At 37.5% G+C, this 25,809-nt stretch overlaps 1 protein-coding gene across 2 annotated transcripts in view; it reads right to left on the reverse strand.

Moving 5' to 3' along the window:
- Window positions 1-5,028: 5,028 nt before the first annotated feature.
- Window positions 5,029-25,809, reverse strand: part of Bmp2k (BMP2 inducible kinase) — a 146,960-nt gene continuing 126,179 nt past the window's right edge. Inside the window, exons 15-16 of one of the 2 annotated variants that reach the window (XM_045143024.1) lie at window positions 20,841-20,951; window positions 5,029-7,304 (exon numbers count right to left, since the gene is read on the reverse strand). In XM_045143024.1, the coding sequence (XP_044998959.1) occupies window positions 5,878-7,304; window positions 20,841-20,951 (1,538 nt within the window). In that variant the 3' untranslated portion in view covers window positions 5,029-5,877. The remainder of the gene's footprint in view (window positions 7,305-20,840; window positions 20,952-25,809) is intronic. The other variant, XM_045143025.1, reaches the window with a different exon arrangement.

Consider the following 25,809-nt stretch of genomic DNA (forward strand, 5'->3'; position numbering starts at 1 on the left):
TACAGCTCTCCACTTGGCAGGTACCTACTAGAGATATACTTTGGCTGGGTAGGTCAATGGGCAAAGCCTGCATTTTTGGATCCTCCCAGTTAAGCAAAGTAGGCCCACATCCACCTAAAATCACCATTCCTGATAATTCCACCCCTACCACTGTGAAAAATCATCTCAACTGTTAAGGGACAGGCAGAAATGTTGTATATGTGCATGATCACAGTAACTGTTTCTACTGAAAAGAAACATAGACACTCAAGTACCAAGACCTCATGCATTTGTACTCTACTCTTTGGGTAATGAGGTAGTGATCCAGAATTGAAACTCCCCTTGGGCATTTTTTTTTTTTCCCTGAAAGGAGAGAAATAATAGTAGGGTTCTCTTTAAAAAGAGAGAACCTTACATGATCAGCCCAGGTGCTCCTCCTGCTTTACAGATGTGGCATCAAACTATTGCCCCACATTCAGGTAATCTCAGCTGTGCCAGTCATCTGTGCTCTTTAACATGCAGTGAATTTTCAGAAGCTCATGCCTTCAGTCTGAGAATGTTAACTGCATGCTACACGTGACCTCCTTAAACTAATTATTCAGAGTGACTAGCTCAAACTGCACCATATGTTTTTCCCACAGATTACAGCTGGACTTGAACAGTGACACACTGGTCTTTGTACTAGTAGTCTTTAAAATACAAAGCCTTTTCTCCCAAGCAACTTTAGATAAATGTTGCTACTTCTATAAACAAGGTCATGCTTATCATAAATGGAGAACTTTGTTCATGATTAAAAGTATGTTTTTAGTCACCAGTCTAGATTCCAATGTGTGAAAGAATATATTGTAAGGTAATAGTGCGACCCTGGAGCCAAGGCTAGTCCATGACTCCAGGCTGTCAGCTGTCTTGTAATGTACCAAAGTCTTTTCTGACACACTGGGGACTAAAGTGTCTTATATAACCTAGAATCTTTAATATGTTAGCAGTCTGTTAAGGGCTAAAATAATAGAGCTACTAAGAATGGGGTAAGTGGGGGAGGATATTACCATGAGGTATTTTTTTTTATAATCATGGAAGTTGTTAATAAAAAATTTTTAAAAATAGAATGGCTCACCAGGTAAAGGTACTTGCTTACAAAACCTGATGGTCTGGGGGTGTTTCCTCAGTACCCACATAAAGCCAGATGTACAAAGTAGCATATGTGTCTGAAGTTTGTTTGCAAGGGCACTTGGCCCTGGTGTGCTTATATTCATATTCATTCTCATTCTCTCTACTCGCAAATGAAAACTATAAAGGTAAATTGTAAACAATGAAAACTATGCCAAACAAGTTATTCAGAAGACATGTTAGGATATTATGTTTTAATTTAACATAATTTGCAGTGACTAAAATAATTGTGCTATTAAGTGTTTATGTTGAAAAAATGAAGTCAAAATAGGTTTTCTTAAATAAATCTTAAACCATGGAATATTTAGGAACAGAAATCTAATCTTGGGCATAACTGAGACATAATGTCTATGGTGGTTAACAAAATACCTGAATAGAAGTTTATACCAAAGCTGAGTAAGACAGAAAATAAAAACTCCAAAGTCACTTATTATAAAGAATAGGCAATCCATTTGGGATTTATTGCATTTAAAGAACGCAGATTATTAAAACAGTAGGTATGATAAATACAGTAAGAAAATAACTTTAAATTTCAAACAAAACAGCGAATCAGGAACAGAATTCAAGAGTAAGCAATGTAAAGCAATAAAATTAGTGCTTAAGTATAAAGGAAAAGCAAGTGATTCTATCTCAACAGTTTCCCAGCTGTCTCTGAGGACTAATTACTATAGCAAATATATTTTATAACAATTAGAAACAAAACTGAAAAATATAAATCCGATTTATTTAAAGGTTAAAGTTATTTGCTTAGTGGTACATAAAAGGCTCCAGAAAATTCAAGTTTAAAAAAAAATGGAAGTGTAATCAAATAATCAAAGAAAGTGCACTTAAAGCTGTTTGCCAGCAATTAAAAAGTCCAGGCTGGAGGTGGAGCTCAGTGACAGAGCACTTGCTTAATATGTACAAGGCCCTGGGTTCAATCTCCAGCACTGCAGAAGAAAAAAGAGAAGTTGCTCCTATGCTGCTTACTGCTATGTGACCTTTCAGTCACAAAAGAGAGAAGTAATGAAACAATACCCTTTCAAAAGTAGCACTGTAAATTTAAAAATAAAAAAATAACCTAAAATAAGCCTCTGCATTTCCACGAACTTACTTCTCTTAGTGGCTTCGTGAACCCTCATTAGGAGGAAATGTTCTCTTAGATGATTGCCATTTTTAAAATTCACATTAACTGCAGTAGAGATGTATGATGTGCATTTGTATATATTTTTTTCTTAATATATAAAACACCACTGAGTATAAAGTTTTCAAACATCTATGCTATTCTCACAGTAGATATGTCATCTCATTCTCACAGTAGACTATTAACTCAATAATTGGACTTAAGTTGATGAGGGCAATATTGCTAAAAAGAAAAAATGAAAAAGTTCACTGTACATTCCAAATATATTAAAATAAATGTACCCAAACACCTCAGCACTAGTGACATTAATACATTTGTACCTTCTAATAGTGCTTTTGTGAAGTACCAAAACCCAAAATAAGCCCAGCAGAGTAGCTGAGTTGTCAGAAAACTATCAGCCAGCATAGAAGAGTGGGCTCCATCTTAGTATTTCCACCAGCACAATGGTAAGTCTGTCATTGCTAAAGAATACACAAGTTAGGACTGAGGGGTGTACATATCTGACATCCAGATAATTTCAAAACTATGCCAAGTACAAGCATGGGGGGGTTACACTTGTAAAATATTCTAGTCACATTTTCGTCCAGCTTACCATTCCTCCAACTACATATACCAAGCACGTTTTGTGTTAGCAGATACATTCAATGCCATAAAAGCTGGTCTTTTGATAAGAGTATTTTGCTGAATAAAATAGTTAAGCAAATGATCCACTTTCTAAAAGACGTTCAAACTTAACAAGCACTATTGAAACTTTTAGGAAACAGCTGTGGCCTCGGATTTTTGCCAGCTTCCTGTTACTTCCCTTAGTGATGTTCAAGTGTAACAGATTTAGAGTTATGACTACTTTACTGAGAAGCACAGGACACACCCAAATGATAATAGGAAAGTTTTTTTCAACATTCCTTTTTTAAACCAGAATTGAATCATCCCAGGGTGTCAATCTTTCACTGAGTGCTGTATGCCAGGTATGTTAAATGCTTTTGCATGATTAGGGAGCTAAAAGAATTACCGTAGCATCAGCTATATGGACTAACATACACTTTGTGGTGGTAGGAGTTAAGAATGAAAATGTAAAGCTTAATCTTTATGCCTTGAGAGAATGCTTCTAACTTCAACACAAAAGAACTTCCCCATTTGTATACCATTGTATTCCCCAGTTGAATACTAAATCTTTCCTCAGGGCTACAATCTCAAAAGAGGAAAGTCACAAAGCTATACTAAAGTAAATGAGAATGTAAACATTTTAAGCTATAGTAGAGCTGTTTCTTCAGAACTTATCCACATAAGTTGGGCATGGTGGCTTGGCACTGGAGGGTCGGGGGCTGAGGCAGGTGGATCACTAAAAGATCAAGGCTAGTCTGCTCTACATAGTGAGTTCAGTATAGCCTGTTCTACAAAGTGAGTCCATCTCCAACCATCAGCCAAAGGGTATACATCAGCGTCTGAATTACTTAAAACTATTCAGTGTATTAATAGAAATAAAACTACATGTGTCACAGGTACGCCCTAAGGAAAGCTGTTGTTCTACATGCCTAACTTGTGAGATCTAGCACAGACAGAGAACAGTCAGAGAAGCATATTGTGTACACACGACCCAGCAGGTTTCCATTTTTTAAGACTGATAAAAAATTTGTGCAATTCATGAATTTACCTGTGTAATTATCAACTCTTCATTGTTTTTAAAAGAATTACTTGAATTTTTTGTAGTTTACAAGTTATACTTGAGTGTTTGCATTAGCAGTGTTCCTGGACCTGAGAATTAGAAAAAGGTACAAACATAGTATTGCCTTTGGCACAAGGGCAATGGTTGGTGCAGTCCAGTTCTGGGGCTCAGCTGTACATGGTGATGTAATGCTAGTTCTGCCTCTGCTACACTGTGGTTCCCATACTGCATCCTTATTCACACTTCTCTAGCTAAGCATACAGAAGAAAAGCAATTAAAAAAAGAAAAAATGAGCATGTGGTTAGCTGCAGGTATTTTGTTTGTTTCCAAGTTCCGATCTGTGAATGTAGGCAAATAGCTTACCCTACCGGGGCACTGCAACTCAGATTCTAGCAAGATTATTCATAAAATTTACTCTGATTGGTGGCAAAAACTGTTAATTTAAAAATAATAATCAAGGAAAATGCCAGTGATGTTTCATCCCTTTTTGTAAACAGCTGAACAATTCTAGAAGCTTTCAACTGAATATGATAGGAAAAGAAAGCTAATTATAACTTAACAGGAGACACAGGAAGCACACAGAAGTGTGTTCACATTAATTGGTATATTAAAGTTCTACCATTAGCCACAATTCTTTTAAAATTTCAAGCTTCTAGTTATGATTTGTATTATTAAAAAAGGCAATTGGGAAGCTGGTTTCCTCTCCTTAAAGACATGATGAGCTAGTGGAATTAAGACCCTAATCCCTCGTCTAATTCTTTTGCCCAGTATAAGGTCTGGCGTGTTAGTGCAGAGGTACTGGCAGCAGGATGCATGAGTCCCGCCAATAAGGCTGTGCCGGTGACACTGTTCCATGCACCTGATTAAAACTACTACGCCCTCCAAGTAAAGTAACTGTCTGTTGCTCATGACTTGGGAAATATTTGATGAACATGGTAATTTAATAATATACATTATTAAATGCAACATTTTTACATTGTAAACATTTAAAATTCAAAATTTTAGCTACATATTTTTCCTGAAATAAAATTTCTACATAACCCTTGTCCTCCCACTTTACCAATATGCTTTATTAGGGATAATAAAAATTTTTGGCAATGAGCCATTGAAAAACAATATAAAGCATTTCTAAAGTTTTTTTTTTTTCATATGATTCTTACATTTCTCAAACACCAGGTATTTCTCTTTACATTTTTGTTCTAAGCTTCTATTAACTGTTCCATATTTTAAAAATTTATTACTTGGCAAATTAAAAACTGTAATATATGTACCATGTACATGTTTTGAAATGTGCATATGCTGTAGAAGAGCTAAACTGAGTTAATATATACATTTCATATACTTAACATTAGATATTCCATATTAATGGCACTTGTTTTAAAAAATGCAACAGTCTTAGGCACAATAGTCAGTTACTTCTGGCTCTGCTTTATAGAGAAAGGTGTATGAACTGAAGAGTACATTCCCAGATACTATCTTCCTAATTCTCCAAGATAGCTACATTGTTTTCCTTCTATGTGGAACGTAGAAGAGGCTTGAATGTTAACAAATACAGCCTGTGTATAGTAGAAATCATCCTAGTTTTAAATGCCAGATGTGGGATATGCCCGCAAGTGACATTCTGGTCAAACATGGTCCAACTTTCCTTTCCCAGTGGCTGCACACTAGAAAGGTGCCATGTCCACAGGAAGCACCACACTTGTACTTCTGTGCCATGACGTCAGTAGCAGAGACCCTTACAGCTTCAAAGTAGCTGCTGCTCCAGCTGGGAAAAGCCAGTAAGTTACAACCCTGTAGAGAGACTTCTTCTATTTGGTTTAATTAAAACTCACTACCTGGATGGACCTATAAGAATGATATAAACAAGAACTACACAAATTTCCTTAAGTTCATAAACTATTCAACTTTTTGGGAACAGAATTAATGCCAAGCATGTCTGAAGTAACTACTGTTTGGAAGGAAATGGAGCAGCACCAAATGGGTCTAATTCAACGGGTTGGGACTGGTGGGATTGATGGGATGGGATGCCTTGCACCACAAGTTCTGTAAAGGGCACGGCACCAAAGTCATCCATTTTCAAACCATCTGCACTATGGAATGACCCATGTAGTGAAGTCTGTCTTGGCCGCCCAGGCAGGACAGTGCTGTGATCAGCACGAATGTCGCTCAGGCCCTGATGTGACTGGTGCCATGACAAGTCTGGAGGATGGAAAGGCTTGGCACCAAAGGGGTCCAGCAGACTCTCCTCGGGTTGTAGGACATTCCCTCTGTCTTTGCCATCTGTCAGTGTGACACTGATGTTCTCCTTGGAGTCTGAGATGGCTAAAAGCTCGTTGCTGCTTTGAGAATCTCGGCGGCCCACTCTTTTGTGCCGGCGGGCCCTCTCTGGAGTGCGGTAGGGAGGCTTCAAAGTCTTCTTTGTGCTGGTTGGTGTGCCGTGGTGACGCTTCCCATTACTTTTGGATATATCCTGCTTTGTGCGCCTCTGGCGAGAAGACAGTTTCTGTAAGCTGCGCTGTTTGGCTTTTTGCTGCTGATTACCAGTTATTTCCTCAAAGGGCACAAGCCCAAAAATGTCCTCCTGGCTTTCACTTTTGCTGGTTGGTATGGAAAAGGGCTGAAAAGGAGTGCAGCCAAAAATATCTACACTTTTGGGTCTGCCATAAAGAGTATGTACCTCGGTCCCCACTGTGAGGCAGTCCTGCACATTCGCCTTCTTGCTAAAGGGTGCTTTTGTGAACACATCAAATTCCTCTTGTTCTGCTCCCCCAGCAGGCACCCTCTGCTGGGAGAGGTTCTTCCCATTCTCGCTGCCCTGGGGCTGTGGCGTGCGCACAGCAGAAAAGGGCACCGCACCAAATACATCAAACTCCTGTCTGAGCATCTCTCCATCAGAAGGTGAATGGACTGGGGGGACAAGTGCTGTGTTAGGATCTTGGGTTAGCCCACTACCAGATTTGTCTCTGTACACAGGACTTGTGACACTGTACTGCACTTCAGCCTGCTCACACTCAGAGTCCGAGCTGGGTTTCTCCTCCTCTTCCTCATCTTCAGAATCCATGAGGAGAGGCCGATGGCCCAGATTTTCTGGTTCAGTGTCATCATCATTAAAATCGCCTTGTTCTCCCTGAGCCTCTTCATCTTCTTGCTCTTCCTCTTCACTGCTCTTAGGAGAAGGGGGATCGGATTCAAAATCACTTTCAGAGTCCTCATTCCTCTTCTGCATTAGACCCCGTATTGATGAATTCTCTGGGGTCTTCTTTCCAGTGTGTTGACCTTTACATAGTGGACTAGCTTTTCCATTCTTGATAGGGTTCACAGTGCTATTTTTTTGATTTGTAGACAAATGTTCAATTTCCTTTTCTGGAGAACCTGCAGGTTCAAAGAAAAAATATTACATCATTGTAATGCACTTCAAGTTGTTTTCACTAGATGCAGGGTATTAACATATCCTTCACACTAGTTCCCCCACAGGTACAAAAAATGTTCTCAATGCTTCACTGTCCTCATTGGTAGGTAGGTCCTTTAATTCATACACACATACTCTGTATCCTCCATCTTGTCAACTTCCATAGGTTCTTGCTAGCAGCTAAATTTTATTCATAGCCCCTAGAGCAGGACCCTGGATATAAGGCAAGGATATTTTCACCTCCTTGCAGTCAAAATTAAATTACGAATTGCTCAGATCCCACATTCTCCAAACAACCTTCTGCTTATGTGTCATCTCTATAAAGTTTTCTCAGCGTTCACTAGGTGCAAATAGCTTGTCTGTCTACCTATGTATTTCACTCATTTCTTTCAACATTCCACATTTTGCTTTTTATGAATTAGTGACTTTTGAGGTCAGTTAGCATGAATGCATCTCATAGCCTGATCAATGCTGACAACCAATGAGAACACTACAGAGGAAGTGACAGTGAACCACACACATGCGCCTGCTCTGGCTAACATGTCTTCCTTTAACTGCAGCGCCCAGCCCACTAGAAGTTACAGTTAAGTTATGCTATCTTGACAAACAAAGGCAGGCTTTGGGATGCTAATAAAAAAATAGGCAATAAAATTATACTATATCCAGTGCTTTACATTTGAACTATATGCTAAGTAGTTAAATAGTTTACATGAAAATATGTGACCTTCCCAATACACTGACATATTAAATTGACTTTTCCAGGTTAGAATTAGTTTGTATTGATCCAATCATAATACTCTTCCCGTCCCTCTGACAAAGACAAATTTTTTCCGAGCAATGAGCAAAGGTTGGCAGCATAATCTAATGGCATGATAAAGGGACCACTTCTTTCCCATCATCTATACAGTTGTCTCTGGCATATGACACCTCAGTTTTTAATTTCTCTTTTAAAAGTCGGCACTGTCATCTTCCTGCAAATCCACAGGACCTTTCCTTCCACTGACCTTAACATATCCGTGGTTATTTCTCCCTCTGCCTTCTCTCAGGGCGGGGGGGTGAGTCTTCATTATTTGCATGTTGACTCTAATCTTTTTAACCTGAATCTTAATCCTGAGTTCCATATTCTGTCTAATACCGCCTAAGAGTATATATTCTATTACTGCAAAGTCAATAATTTCAAAAGATATAATGTCTCGTCCTGAGATGTGTTTCTCACCAGTTTCCTCTAAATCAGTGAACCACATCTCTATGTGAGCAGGTCAAGATCATCTGTTGCTGTCACCAATTCCTATGATTTTTTTAAGACTCTCATGCCTGTATCCTCTCCAGCTTGCATATTCATTCCCTCCTTACCCCTCACTTCTTTGCTGGAATAGCTAGCCCTCAAAGGTGTTCCTTCATCTTCTCACTGGAATGAATCTCCTAAAAGACTAATCAGAGGCTGGATCTCATCAGTCTTCCAGGGACTCAGGAAGTCCCAACCCTTCAAGTAATGTTTCATCTGCCACATCTTTAGTTGAAAACTTGGATGCCTTCTATTTTATTTTTATTTATTTCACAAAGAGAAATGGGGGAAGGGGGGAAAGAGAGAGAATGGGTAACCAGAGCCTCCAGCCACTGCAAACAAACTCTAGTTGCATGCACCACCTTGTGCATGTGGCTAATATGGGTCCTGGTGAATCAAACCTGGGTCCAGCCACTTAAAATCATCTTACCAAAAACAGGCTCAAAGCTAGGCACAGTGATGCATGCCTTTTATCCCCGCACTTGGGAGGGACACTTTACTAACTCAACATCTCTAACACTGCACCTCAGTATGAATGCCCTTCTACTGAGCTCACCAACTATTTAATATCAAGGAATATAATAAAAATAAACCCAACATCTAGAAGCATTTTTAGCTCAGAATTCAGTCATTTGCATTATCTTATTCAACAACAAAGACTTTACAGGGCACTTTATTGCATGCTATACACTGATGATACATTCATGAATAAAAATTATAGTCTCTTTTCAGGAGTTTGCATTCAGAGTGTAAGTACTCACAAATTGCCACTCTGGGGTCAGAGTAGAGGGAATAGGTGGGTTTACCTACTGAGCAGCCTCCCTAAGACAGGACTCAACCATGAAGAGAAGCTAGCTAGGCAAAAGATAAGCTGCTCCTGAACAAAACACTGGCCTCTCTGAGGCACATGATAAGATGGGGTAGACTGGACAAAGCCATTACAAGGGTTTTTTGTTTGTTTGTTTTTTGTTGGTTTGGATTTTTGAGGGAAGATCTCACTCTAGCCCAGGCTGACCTAGAAGTCACTCTGTAGTCTCAGGATGGGCTCAAACTCACAGCCATCCTCCTACCTCTGCCTCCTGAGTGCTGGGATTAAAGGCATGCACTACCGTGTGTAGACCCATTACAAGGTTTTCTTTTGAATATATTTTATTTATTTGAGAGAAAGAGGAAGAGAGAGAAAGGGTGGGGGAGAGAGAATGGGCATGGCAGGGCCTCCAGCCACTGCAAATGAACTCCAGATCCATGTGCCCCCTTGTGTATCTGGTTTACATGGGTTCTGGAGAATCAAACCAGGATCCTTTGGCTTTTCAGGCCAACATCTTAAACGCTAAGCCATCTCTCCAGCCCCATGACATGGTTTTAAGATGGCCCTGATTGCATTTATGTTCTAAAAGGATGATTGCTATATAGAAACGAGTAAAAGGAAGGATGAAGGTATATCTATGGAGAGGCCATTTGGGAACACACGGTTAGATAACATTATGTTGGCATTGATGACAGTAATGGCTGGGTAGACAGCGGTGACAGAATGAGTGAATGACGAGGAAAACTTGGGATAGATGCTGGTACCATTAACATGGAATGAGTAAGTTGGGAAATAAAGACCTAACACTGGTATGAATGGCAGTGACTACTGGGGAGACTAAAACCTCCTTGAAGTGTGGAGAATAACTGAATATTCGGCACTAAATGAGATAGCTCCATCATATCTGCCAAGGTTCTGGGTTCATTGTGGAAGAGGTAGCAGAAAGAATCCAAGAGTCAAAGTATGGGGAGGAGTGCTTTGGAATGCTGTTTTCCAAACATAAAGTGGTCAGTGCATTCATGACCTGACAGCAACTATCATTACATGCACAAGACCTGCCCGGTATTAGGCTCATCAAGATATTGATGGAAGATGGTTGATGGAAGAGAGCCAAAAAATAAAATGTAGATCAGAGACAACTTGGAAAGAAGGATCCAGGGAAGTGAGGGTAGACAAAAAGGATAAAAGAGGGTGGAGGAAGGGGATTATAATCAGAGTACAATGGAGATTGTCAATGGAAGACAAAAACACTGGTTTGAGACACCACAATCTGGATTTTGTGTGAAACAATGAATTGAGAAAATAATCTGTGACTATAGCACATGCTTAGGCACTGGTTGAAGAAAATTGATTTTGAGAGTGACCACCATGCAGAGGGTATGTACAGACGGCCACAAGACCAAAGGACTGTCACAATAAACTGAGCACAGAAAATGGCCCTTAGGTCTGGTCATTGCTGCCGTGATCTTAGCACTGGAGCTAAAATGCAACAAGAATGTGGAGAATCCCATACATCAATACAAACATCATATTCTTCTAGGTCCTTAAAACCAGTTTATGCTGTTTCTTTCCAAATTATAACCAAACAAAATGCAGATTCTCAAATTTGACTGTTTCCCCATACAACATACCTATAATATTAAAACCAAAAATACTTTGAAAATAACTTATTTTCATGGGTTTTGATTCAAAACAAAACACGTCCAGACTTTCAGCTATCCCTCATCATGATTCTTTTCTCTCAGATAGATTTCTTGAGCTTTTTAACCCACAGAAAACAACATGTGTGACCCTCATACCTGCTCACAGACACCCACTATATTAGTCCACTATCTCCTAAAGTGGGTCCTGCACAACATTCCTGTAGCAAGAGACAAGCAGTTGTATCTCTTCAGGTAACTAAGTCTATGGAATTATGTACTTTATATTTATATTCTGCATTTGTTCTGACTTGAAATGCACTCATCATTACAACACACACACACACACACACACACACACACACACACACACACACCACATCCTGCACACACATCTAATTTTATGAAACCTAGGAATTCCCAGATTTGCTTTGCTATGCTTTTTATTTACAAGCAACATCTGTGCCCTTTATAATCATTTAGACAACAAGCTTTTAGAAAAATTTTTTACAACTTCTTCAGGAAGTTTTACTTTTTTTTTTTTTTTTCTGGTTGTTTTCAAGGTAGGGTCTCGCTCTAGCCCAGGCTGACCTGGAATTCATTATGTAGTCTCAGGGTGGCCTTGAACTCACTGAGATCCTCCTCTGCCTCCCAAGTGCTGGGATTAAAGGCATGTGCCAACCACACCCAGCTTTTTTTTTCTTTTTGGTTTTGAAATTTTACCATTTCTTGGGACCTTAGTTTTATTCCTAAAGATCTCAGGAACATTTAACACAGCACAGATACTCTGTGTTGAAGACAGCCATTTGATCCCATTTTGTTATTCTTATACTATAATTGCCTTCTCCAAGTTACTGTTTCCATTCCCCATCAGCCATCACAGCTCTCCAGAGACAGTGGCTGCTTTCTACCTCTTTCTGACTACCCCTCTTTAACTGCTCAACACTGAAATGCCAGACACACCTTTGTTCCATGTACAGTGCCACAGGAATCTAATTTGTACTTAGCTGTGGAATGAAATGTGTAGAATATCTTACCATTTTAATGCATTTTTGAAGTACAAACAATCCAGAATTTCTCACGAGAACATAAGATACTGTATGTACAACTTAACTATCACAGAAGTCTAAACTATTTCTAGTTTTTCAGTATTTATGACAGAAAAATCATTACTATCATGTATTTTTTTCCCCTTGGGAAGAAAATAAAAGAACCTACTTTTGAGATGTCATTTTCATTTTAGGCATTCATTGTCAATCCTTTCCTATAGATAATGAATAAAGAACTAAGAAAAACAGTCTACTTTTTTCTCATAAAAACAGTGAAATGATCACAGAATTTCCTTCATATTGTCACTGAAGGAGAACATAAGAAGTACCCAACACATGAGCACTGTGTCAGAATCACCTGCAGGGAGGGGCCAGATCCACTTACTTCAACCACCATAATCTGTCATCTAGTCACTTCTGGGGGCTCCATGGCTAATAGTGAATCTAAATGAAAGAGGAAAGTACAGAGAGAAGAAAAAAGGAAAAAGGAATTCTACTGCTAATTCAAGAAAAACACAGAACTGAACAGAAATATGTAAATCAGCAAATGTATATCCATATACCAAAGGACAAAATTTTAATCCTAAAAATTATATCTAACTTTAAATAGCTATATTTGAGAACACAGGACACTAAATGGGGGGAAATACTTTCAAAAATAAGAAAAACACATATCATCACCTAGGACAATTTTGTCTTAATAGATTTTAGCCCCCCAAAGTGTATCTAATTGGTATAGAAAGAGATGTTTTATTACCATCTCCCCTGCACAAAACTAGAGTAACAAATCATCAAAAATATTTTTCAACATTCCTTTTATCACATATTCTTAAGAGTCCACAGTAACACTGTTTAAGTGATTCTCAACTTCTCTCAATGGCTACTCCTTTGTAAGCTACTGTAGTCAAGAGCAGTAAGGGGGCTCTATGAAAACAAGAAGCAGCCTACAAGGTGGAAATCTTGCAGCCAGGCCTCTAGCACCTCCTGAGGAAAAGCAGTTCCTAGAAAGTTTTCACTTTCTGCAGCAACAGCATTACATTTACTTCACTTTAGACCAGGTAAGAGTTAAGAAAGCAACAGGAATTATATTAAAACAAGAACTGGTTCAACACCATCAGTATTAGAGGGGGCTAACAAGACTTTCCATGAATACTCAAGTGTTCCTATATTCAACTCTCATAAACACTGGGACAAGTGCCCACAGCCTACTACATCCTTCTGTATACTTTAAATCCTCTGCATCTAGATGCTTAATAATATCTCATACAATACAAGTGTTATACTACAGTGTTTAGGACTAATGAGAAGAAAAGTCTATATGTTCAGAACAGATGCTTTTTTGGGGGGGTGGGTAGATTTTCGAGGTAGAGTTTCACTCTAGCTCAGGCTGACCTGGAATTTACTATGTATTCTCAGGGTGGCCTTGAACTCAAGGCAACACTCCTACCTCTGCCTCCCAAGTACTGGGATTAGAGGAGTGCACTACCACGCCCAGTCAGAACAGATGTATTTTTAAAAACTATTTTCAATTCACAGTTGGTTGAATTCAAGGATGCAGATAACCAACTGTATTTTAAAGCTTTCAGTCCTATTCCACAGGAGCAGAGGCAGTCAAAATAAGTATGACTGGTAAGTAACCCAGCTGATCACAACTGTTTAACAGTTAAGTAACTAACATATTGTTACAACTATATGATGACCCCTAGCTAAAAGAGCAGTGAACATTTACAATCCAATTCTTTGCCTAAACATATCCCTATAATTTGAAAAACTCAATTATTATTATTATTTTCTTCTGAGAACAGATTGCTGTTTCCCACTTGGTGGATTTAATAAAACACATTTGATTTACTATGGAATTTAATCAGGATTATCTCCACTGCTAAAGTTAATTTCCCAAAAGTATAGCCTAAATATGTCGCTTTATAATGCAATATCCTAAATCCTAATAATCTCCATATTTTCAGTGATTTATATTATTAACATAAAATGGCTGTTTTGAAGGAAGTAGGAGAGCTGTAATGCTTATGATAAGCACTAGGAAATAAATACCTAGAATGTGGATTTAAGTTACAACTTAGATTCAATATTGTGGATTCAGTTAGAAGAAACTAAACTAAAACCACACACTTTCATGAGTGCAAGAAGCTAGAAATTCTGTAATTAATAATTCTCTAACCATTTTGAGAACATAATCCTATACTTAACAGAATCACCAGACTCAGAGTGTGTGTCTAGTTCAGTGCTCTACCAGATTCCACTCTATGGTATAAGAGCAAAGCCTCATGCATTCAGGTTGGGTCTGGTTGCAAGAAAGAGCCAAACCCTGAAGTTAGGCGAGTAACTAAGGCAAACAATGCACAATTTGGTAAATTAATAAGAACAATGATGGTATTGAAGTTTTGAAGTTTGAATTCTCTTGAGTAGCTTATAAACTGACTTGCAGGTAAATTATAATTTAAAGTGCTATAAAACACATTACAGCAAGGGAGATATCTCAAGTAAATGTCAAGACTGGTGTGCATTTACACAAATTCTACTAATTGAAGTTATCCTCTGCTGTTTTATATACCTCACAGAGCCAATTTCAATAGTCATTCAGAGTTGATAATGAATGTGTCAATATTCAGTAACCACAGTAAAACAGCAAGCAGTCACTAAGCAAATGAAATAAATGAACCATGTGGTAACTGTCTACATAAATACATACAAGATTATTTCCCTCCATCGGCAGAAGACCATTAGTGAACATGCCCATTGAAGACCTGTTATTATTTGGAATCCTGCATTAGGGTTTTATTTTTTTTCATTTGTAAAGCAGGTAACAGTATGAAGGCATTAAATTGAAAAACCCCTGTGAAGTGTATATGACAGTGCTGATACATTGTACTGAGCAAAGGGCCACTATTAAACCATCTTCATAATACACAGCCTAATGGTACTCTGAAATGAGTCAAAGGTTTACAGAAGGAATAGTGACAAGGGCACTCAACCCACCAGGCTACTATGTTCGAATGAAGTTGCTTATAAGGTTTCCTTATGGTCTTTCCTAGAACGTTTTTCTCCTCAATCACATTTTCAACCTTTCCTGGTTTTCCTTGTCACCTTGCTGCCAAGGCTTCCTAACAGCTAAAAGAACAGATACTACTCCCCCCCGCCCCCCCGCATCCTCAGTTCTTGGCTTGCTCTCTTAAAACCCTGTTTCATGCCTTCAAATTTAGTTTGAAAGCTCAAAATAAGTGACTTCTAGAAAGTTAATCCAACCTTTCTTTATACATATGGAATGTGAAAGCTGCCCAGGTTTATATCTACATATATCAAGGACATAGGGATACTACACAAATATTCACTTCCAATTCTTACATGTAAAACTATATAATTAAACTACCAGTAACCAGCAAGAACTCAAAATTATCAACTCATTACAAAATACAACCAGAGACCTGTCTTACATTTCTTTATAAAATCAAGCCTGAGAAGTAATAAGAACATGGGTACTTAGTATTTTTTTCAACAGAGTATTTTTGTTTAGCTGTATCACAGGTACCCTAATATTATTTTATAGTCCACAGGTTAATTTCTAGAAAGCTGTTAAGCTCTGAAAAAAAACACTCATTATAAATCCACAGATGGCAAACCTTCAAATAAACCTCACTTTCTTCACCTATAAAATATGTACAATAGAACTTACCTGACAGAGCCAAATCCTAATAATAAACTTAGTGAATATTCATCAGTGGGTGAGAGATTATTACATTAAAAAGTATCTTTTGATAATAAATTTATTCAGGGATGGAGAGATGGCTTAGTGATTAAGGTGTTTGCCTGCAAAGCCAAAGGACCCAGGTTCGATTCCCCAGAACCCATATTGGCCAGATGCACGGGGGGGGGGGGCACATCTGGAGTTCGTTTGCAGTGGCTGGAGGCCCTGGCGTACCCATTATCTATCTATCTCTCCTACCCCCATTCTCTGTCAAATAAACAAACAAATAAACAAACAAAAGACAATATGTTGCTTCAAGAAGCTGCTTCATGAAGGAAATTCACACCTGGTACTGAAAATTAAGTCAAAATCCTAGGGCTGGAAAGGTCCTATGCCATAGGAGGGAAGCTACATCGATTGTTTAGATAACTGGATATGTTATGCCCATCAAATTACACTCTGAATATTAATGTTTATGCCCACAGACAGTGCTACACAGTCACCTTTGGTCCACGAAGCGTCTTTCTGTAGATGGCAGAAACTACTGGGGAGACTCAAGACTTGTCAAAGCAATGAGAATAAACGACTGTTGAGTGCCCAACACTAAATGAGACATCTCTATTATACCCTCCAATGCTCGGAAAAAAATTGCGGAAGAGAAGGCAGAAAGAATGTAAGAGCCGCAGGATGAGGAGGAATGTGTTGGAACACTTGTCTTTTAGATATAAAACAATTGTTGCATTTGTGACCTCACAGTGACTGTTGTTACCTGCACAAGATCCACACAATATTTGGGTTCATCAACATTCCGGCAGGGACGATGGAGGAAGAAAAATACCAGCGAGAAGATAGGGAGAAAGGAAGAGTTCAGTGGAAGAGGAAAGGGAAGGGGAGCAAGACAAAATAATGGTGTGTGTGTGGTGGGGAGGGGATTGTGATCAAAATACATACATGTATAAAAACTGCAATAAAGTTTTTTTTTTTTTTTTTTTAAAGAACAAGCTTTTTACTCTAACATATAAGACAATTACCGACGTGCTTCTCCTGTTCCTGGTGATCTGGAAAATGAGTGACAGATGCATAAATTCTTGAGCAGTTCTGAAAACAGTATTCTCTTAAGTACTTCATTAGAAAGAATCCCTGTTATGCTTCACGACTCTAAATAAGTACTATATAAAATATGTGAATGAACTATGCCAAAAATTTCAAAACATTTAGAAAACGTCCTCTACAAGGAGAGGACCATATCATATCACAATCTCTACCTCACCACTCTTCTCATCAATTTTCATCTAGTAGGCAAACAGTTGGCACATTTTTAATCATGTAAGAAGCTTCCAGGGTCCAGGAAATTTTGTTTGATGTTCTTTTCTTTACTATCGGATTACAGAGGATGAATGGCTTGAAAGTGCTATTGTAATTACATGCCTTCTGCTGTTTTATCATGTAGGGCAGAAGGGAGGGGCTGGGAGACTTGAAAGCTCCCTGTGAATTGGTAGCATACTGCTGGCCATCATTTTTCAGAAATTTATCATCTTAGGCCTAAGGATTAGTGGGTTTGAAAAAGGTTTATCAAAATCTGCACTGCTGCTTGAAGACAGGTTAAATGACAAGGTCTGAGTGAGGATGAGTATCACACAAGCTGCCCTGGGCTAAACTAAAGACCCCATGAAATAGGTGATTCTATTGTGTGATTCCTACTGTGTATTTTATTTATTCATGTGGTGGGGGGGAGGGGAATTGGTGCGCCAGGGCCTCCAGCCACTGCAATTGAACATGTGCCACCTTGTGTGCACAAACCACCTTGTGCATCTGGCTTACATGGGTTCTGGGGAGTAGAACCTGGGTCGTTAGGTTTTGCAGGCAAGCACCTTAACCACTAAGCCACCTCTCTAGCCCACCTACTGTGTATTTTTATTTAAAACAAATTACTTAAACATCCTTTTTGGAATGTTACTATTTATAGAAGAATTTAGAATTCAAGTTGGGTTTCAATTTATGAATTATGTGACATACAGCAAATATTTGAGCCTGTTTCACAGCATACATAGAATATATGGTAACTACTATTAATACCATCTTGAGATAAAAATATTCTTCATAATCATTAATTATATATTGAACTTAAAAAAGTAAACTACACTTCACGTGTCTCATAAAATGGGCCAGTACTTAAATCTAAGCTCCATTAAACATAAACCAAAATAAAAACGAAATTAAAGAAAAAATCTGAAATTGATATGGCTTACAGGTTAACAAAACCCTTTCAATAAATTTTATAACATCATTAAGCCTTTATGTTTCAGAATTTGTAGGCGTTTCTTAAAACTGGTCCATCTATACTATAATTCAGTTACATCTCTGTGTTGGTTTGCAAAGTATTGGTAAAACAGGGCCTTGGTAAAAGGAAGAGAATATGGCTTTACATAGACAATGAAAGGTATGTTTGAGAGGAAGTGGTTGGTTGTCTATCACTGACCTGGATCTCTGAATTAGGTTAGATTGTCTGGCCAGCAAGCCCCAGGGACTCGCCTGTCTCTGCCTCCCTTATGCTGGGATTATGAGTACTCACACCACATCTGGCCTTTTATGTGGCTTCTGAGGGTCAGCTTCAGATACACCTGCTTGCCAGGCAAATGCTTCACTGATTGAGCTATCTCCTCAGTTCCTATCAGTTGGAATGTATCCAATCAAGGTTAGTTGGGCACTTCCCAAAGTCTCCTTCCTCACTTTCCCCAAATATTCTGCACTCAATGATGGCTATCTAAAGTAAAATGATTCTTCACACCAGAGAATGCTGCATTTTAGAAGCAGAACTCTTCAGCTGCCCACTGAAGAAAAGGACTGGCATTCATTTGCTAATATTCTTCAAGTGAAAGAAAAATAAAAGAAAAATGGAAGTTGTCAAGATTTAAAGTTCTAACAGGGCTTGGAATGTGGTTTGTGGTTTGAATGTTTACCAGGCAGTTCTGTGGAGGGATGGAGAAGGGATGAGGAGGAGAGGAAGGGAAGGAGGGAGGGAGGAAAGGAAGGAGAGAGGGAGGAAAGGCAGGAGAGATAGAAGGAGGGAGGGAAAAAGGGAAGGAAGAAGAAGGGAAAGGAGAGGGAGGGAGGGAGGAAGGGAGGTGGAAGAAAGTATTGAAACAAGTGTAAGGAACACCAGATTTGGGATAATCGCTCTCTTAAATACACATTACTATTAAGACTGAGAAATGAAAAAAAAATTCTTACAGCATTGTGATGAACAGCAATATTCATTTTACTCATAAGTGATATCCCATGTATCATTTACTTAAAATTAAATTCTGTGTAGAAATTGTCAACTTTCAAATTCACTTATAAAGCTTAACATGCCTTAACTGTTCATAATAATGCCATTCTGATGTTAATATTTATACTGTCTGAAAAAAAAAGTTTTGGAGGGAGACTATGTAGCAAATGATTTTTTTAGGGTGACTGCCTTATTATAGGACATAATGAGGACTACCTTCAATGGACAATCATAATTTTTTCATCCCATAACTACTGGGTTACCTACTGGGCAAGATCAAATACAACTCTTGTTTCCAACCCTCAACAAACTTCAACTCTAACAGAGAAATAAATATACATGAAATTAAACAAAACAAAGGTAATCAAGCTCAAATCTGTGAACATAGTGCAAATTGCCGTATCTCAAAATCTGGGTCCAAGGAAAAGACCAACCATTGAGATTTACTGGTTCTTACAGTTCTGGACTCTGCTAACTCACTCTCCCAAGGTAATTCAGGAGTTGCATATGTACTGTAAACCTGCAAAGGACAGTGACCCTCTACCCAGAGGATGTCAAAGGCCAACATAAAGCTGGTTCTGTGTTTCGAATCACTGCAACAGGACTACAATTCTTAAGAGGAAACACACTATTCAGAGACATAACCGAAGAAACAGCATTCTTGTGACTTGGGAGATTACAGGTCTGAGGAGCCACAATAATACAGATCAAGGAGATAACAGGCAGTTTGCTAAGAATGCTGTGTTACCCAGAGCAAAGACAACAGGAAAGCAGCAAGCAGACAGGCAAGGACAGCAGCAGTATAAAGGAGTATGACAGCAATTCAGAACACTCTTGATACGTGTTCTACAGATTCTATATAACCATGTTGGAATTGTGAAAAGCTGTATGCAGCCGTCAGAAATCCTGAACACACAATCCCTATTGTGGCTTTACATTCTTAAGCTCTTCCTTGTTGTGATTCTTGCATGTACTTTCTAGTTGGAAGTGACAATGTTACTGAGGGAGAAATAAAAGGAACAGAACCAAGGAACATGACTAACAGTTATCTTGAATATACTAAACTAAACCTTTACTTTCTAACAAAACATTATTTTTTTCCAATGTATTTTCTTACACTAAGATTGAAACTCATTTTTGTTCACTATGACCAAATAAGAAATCATTTATGGTAAAGTGGGACCCTATTTTATCCTAGTATCTTCCAAGCGCTAACTAGATAATTACTTTGAAATTAGTACTAAAATATTTTATATAATAAATATTAGCATTTAACTTCTGAAATGAAATCAAAAGATAGTATAACAAAGAGTAGCTAAAACAAAATAATTGTGCTAAATATAAAATCATTAGTACTTTTTAAAAGCAACCACAGCAAAAAAAAAAAAAAAAGCAACCACAGGCGAGCATAATAAAGCTAGTAAAACACAATTTTTAAACAAAAGTTAAGGACAAAAATATTCAAAGGCACTTTCTATATAAATAGGTGAGATCTACATGCCTAATTTTTAAATAGAATCCAGTAATAAGACATGAAATGGTTATGTTTCTATTATATAAATTGCATTTTTTCTGAAAGGTACAATGAATAAACTAAGAGGCTGAACATTACAATGGCTAGCAGAACTAGCAGAATAATTTTCTGACCTAATACCTGATTCTTACTTGTCTGCCACTTAAGACAGGCCTGCTGCTGTTGCTCCTGCATTTCCCAGTGATAGTGATGTTATGCATGTAACTTGCCTGCATGACAAATGAAAGGAACAGAACCAAAAGGATCCTCTGGAGGATGGTTATGTGGAGCGGAAAGTGGGTCTACAATCTTATCTGAGGGTGCTCTCTCCTTGAGCCTGTCTGCAAAAATAAGATGAAACAAAACAAAAAAGAAAATAAAATAAAGATGGCCTTCAAATCAAAAGTGATATACAATATAAATAAAAGTAAAAATTGAACAAAGCAATAACCTCTCTGAAAAACAATTTGCAGTCCCATTATTATCAGCATTAAGGCTTAATCTTGAGTTTCATATATTTTCTTTTTTTGCTACAAAGGCAAGTTCTATAATCAGTGTTGGGTTTCACTCAATATAAGTGACTTAATAAATAGGTTACCAAGTTCATTTAATTTAATTCTATCTGGGTGTAATTTGTAACATAATGAACTGAGTTTAAACTTTGCTTACTAAACAACATATTTGGCAGACTTTTCCCAAAAATATGTTAAAAAAAAAAAAAAAACCCACGGTAGCCATTCATGAGAAATAGGTAAATTTTAGTTCTACACAGCATTAAAATAATTCACTATATTTACATATTAACTTCTTATATTACTTTGTACTACTACCAAACAAGTCGCGCATACACTCAAGCACAGGTAAGGACAGGGTAGACTTATTCATTCAACACACATTTGCATATTTAGTAAGTACCAAGCCATGCTCTAAGCAACTGAGGTGTAACAGCAAACAAAATAAAGACCCTCCTGTAGTTTATATGCTGCTGTGAGTAAAAGAAGCAATGGACATGGTAAGAAGTATCACATTAGTAAACCATGGAGGAAAAGGCAAGACAGAGTAAAAGAACGTGGTGGGCAGTAATTAATAAGGGGTGACACTACTAGTTACAAAGTGTGGAAACACTTAGAGGAGATCAGGAATGAACGCCAGGGGATGAACTGGGGCGGAACAGAAGGTAGAGGCCATAAATGTTTGAGGAAGAATTGATGCATCTTCATTTCCTAGTCATGATTTTATTCCCCTGCTCTTAAAACTTAGTTAACACAGAGTAAACCCATCGAATGAGAACTCCCTGAATTTTCTGTTCATTGTTTCATTATAGTGTTATGACACTGCCCAATTAAAAGGTAAGTAGTTTGAGTCTTTTTTTGCTTTGTTTTGTTTTTGTTTTTGTTTTTTGAGTTAGGGTCTCACTCTGGTCCAGGCTGACCTGGAATTAACTCTGTCATCTCAGGGTGGCCTTGAACTTATGGCAATCCTCCTACCTCTGCCTTCCGAGTGCTGGGATTAAAGGCGTGCACCACCACGCCCGGCTCGATAGTAGTTTGAGTCTTAAACATTTCCCAAATCTCTCAAAAAGTATCAGCAATTCACAATTGTAATATAGATGTTTTAATCTTTTACATTTGACATGGGATAATTTTCAGTTAAATATGAAAAATTAATTTTGTTCATGTCAGATAGTATTCTAGAAATACCATGTGTTGGAATTTCAAAACAAGAGATTGGTATATCCCTTACTGCTCTATTCTACCATATGATCTATACTGAAAATATTTACACCACTTTCAGAAGCAAACTGGAGTGTCAGAGATACTCTGTGCCCACAGTGTTCAGAGTGTATGTACCAATGCTGTGAAGCATCACCCACATAGGGAACCTCTGAAAGGAACACAAGCGAATGAATACGATGAAAACAAAAATATACTATCTGAGATTTATTACATAAGATATTCTAGACATTCCCTAGATCTTTGTTTCCTCACCATTCAAACAAATCCAACTCATGTTTAGGGCTATTTTCAAGAATCTATTGAGTAAAGTACTATTCAAAGAGACTACAGGGTAGGAAAGAGGAATCCAAATAGAACTGCAACTCCAAAAAAAAGTCCTAATGACAGTACCACTTATAATCCTTCTCAGACTTGATGTGTGTTTCAATCACCTGAACATTTGTTAAAACACAGACTCTGGCTCCCTGGGCTGAGGTAGGTCCTGAGATTCTGAACCTCGTCAACTTCCAGGGTTGATTGAGAGTGCTGGCCCAAGCAGCACACTTTGGAAGCAAAGCCCTAGGGTGTATAATATTTCAAATGGACAACCAAGTTCTTAAAAGCCTTTAGAACAAGCCTTTTATAGCCAAGAGAAACTGACACTTACAGGAAACATTTAGGTTATCTACACCTTACTAAAACACTAGTATTTCATAAAGGCATGGATAGTGAATGAATGAACTAACCTGACAATTGAGTTTGGAACAACATTCCACATCAAATAGTGAAACAGATAAAATGAAAACTTAGCCACTGTTTTTGAGGTCTATAACTGAATATTCAATTCAGAAAATCAGTAACAAATGTTCAATGTACTTGGAAGTTGTTTTTTCATACCTTGTCAAAACACTTCTTATGGAGAACCTAGTTATATGCCATTCTGGAAAGATAAGGTTGGGAACTAATTTACATGAGAGGCTCCTAACTTCCTATTGTGGGGGCCACAATAAGGCATTAAAGACAGTCCTAAAAGGATATGAATCATAAAGATAGCCTGTGTATACCCATTTTGTAAGATCCTGAATGTACTGAGATGGTAACTGTAAAGCAGAGATTGTGCACTTTGTCAGAGCCTTCTACATTTGTCCTCCTTGTATAGTTTCTATATCCTACTGTATAAAGCAATGTGGACAAATAAAATAGGAAGTAGAGAAAATCAAATGGGAGACTACCTCAAAGTGATAACCACAATAGCATTATCTAGAGCCCTCATTCTTGAAAATCAAGACCAACAGAATGTACAGACTTACGTCTGAATGAGAAGCAAACTTTCTTACGAAACATTTGTATCACAACTGTAAAGAGTCCAGAACAAATTACATTTACTGGTACTAGAGAGATGGCTCAGCAGTAAAGCACTTGACTGCAAAGCCTAACAACCTGGGTTCAATTCTCCAGTACCCATGTAAAGCCAGATGCACAAAGTGGCATATGTGTCTGGAGTTTGTCTGCAGTGGCTAGAGGGCCTGGCATGCCCATTACCACTCTGTCTGTCTTTGCTTAACAAATAAAATAAAATTACTTAGGCTCTACCACATAGCTAATGAATCAGACTATCTGAATACCATCTTGCAAACCTGCATTTCAATAAATAATCCTCATTTATAAACTATGACTGTACCAATAGTTCACCAGCTTATAAAACTGTAAAATTACTATACATTTGGTCTATTATGTTCATCAATCTAGTAAGTTATGGTAAGTATATAGATAGCACTGGGCAGTTATGACAAAGATACAAACATCATGAATAGTAAGCTAAGATTTTATGGGGGTCTCCATAACTGGAAAACAAAGGAGAAATTATTTTATATAAAAATCATTTACTCAATTACTTTAGAACAGAACAAATTCATAATAAAATAAATCTCACTGTTCCACAAAACTTAAATGTTTAAGAGATATTTAAAAAAAATCACCTAGGGCAAAATTTACAGGACAACCTGGATTTCAAGACCCAAAAAACACAATATATACACAAAATTCCTTAACCAATTACATTGATAAATAATTATGTAGAGCCATAGTTTAAACATATGATCACCCCGAATGTGTGGCTAGGTAACAGTTTCAAGAGAATGGCTTTCTTTAAAACAAAGCCTGAATTTGAATTGTTCAATATAAGGCACTTATCTCCTCTTCTAATAGGGCCCTAATAACTAATTATGCTGGCGAATAAAGACAGATTCTTTTTTTTTTCTTTATAAAGACAGATTCTTTTTAAGAAGTTTAATTAATGCATATGGCAAAAATACAGGAGGTAAGAATCCTAGAATAATATCACTATAAAATTAAAACCCACTAAAAATTGAGTTCTGCTGGTTAAATGAATAATGACACAAAATGTCAAGAGATTAATCCATAGAAGTTTAAAGAGTATGTCCAGCTGAGACATCTGAAATTTTTCTAATGTGCCTGAACAAGTTGCATTATCATGCCCTGAAGGCACAGTAATAATTCCAGGTGAACTTTAGAAAGGGGTGATCATAAATGTTTTACAATGAACTAATTAGAGACTCAGCTATTCATATCCATTTTACTCTGTGGCTTCATAAAAACATTCAAGAGAACCACAAACAAAGTGACTGCAGGCTCCAGTGTTTTCTAGTATTTCTGTAGTTGTTCCCATAAAATTTTAAACAGTAAACAATAACTACAATCAACCAAAAAGATTCTTTAATTATTCTATTTAACATAGAACTAGGTAGCTTATTCTAAACAAATCAAGTTGAAAATTTCCTCAAACACCTGGTATTCTAATTACTGTTTAACACATCAAATATTATGACTAGATTTCTAATGTTCAAACACCAAATCTGAATGCTTTGGTACAAAAGACAATAACAATTGAATTGAATTTTTTTAAAAACATTATTGAGACAAGCCTTATTGGTAATGCTTAACCTTGTTTTAATGTACTGGCCTTAAAGAAGACCCAGTAAAAGACTATGAAATAAAAATGACAATCATTTATAATCAAAGCAAAAGCACATCTTTGCTTATTACATGGAGTCAACTGTTTTTCTAAAGATTGCTAAAAATAAGATTTGTTCTTATTTAATAATATTTTAGAATTTAACATCTTAAATATTACTGTGATTTTAAAGTTATCTTCTGTGTAATACACACAAGTATATCATCTTAGAAGTCAAACATCGGCAACAGTACAGGTTTCTAGCTGGGAAGTGCCTACAACCATGTCATTACATGGACAGTGTAGTTCCAAGTACCATAAAAGATTGTAGGTCTCTTAGCAGAAAGCACTTTATTAGGCACATATAAATTATTTTAGAAACAACTTTATAAAACTGCTAATAAATATCTGTGACAAGAAATAAAGGTGTAAATAGAATATCTGGTATTTCAAATGCATCAGAAATTTATTTCTTCATTTTGGAAAAAGTTGGGGACAGAGGAACCAATC

The sequence above is a fragment of the Jaculus jaculus genome, chromosome 2 (genome assembly GCF_020740685.1).
Source record: "Jaculus jaculus isolate mJacJac1 chromosome 2, mJacJac1.mat.Y.cur, whole genome shotgun sequence".
In the NCBI taxonomy this organism is placed as follows: domain Eukaryota; kingdom Metazoa; phylum Chordata; class Mammalia; order Rodentia; family Dipodidae; genus Jaculus; species Jaculus jaculus.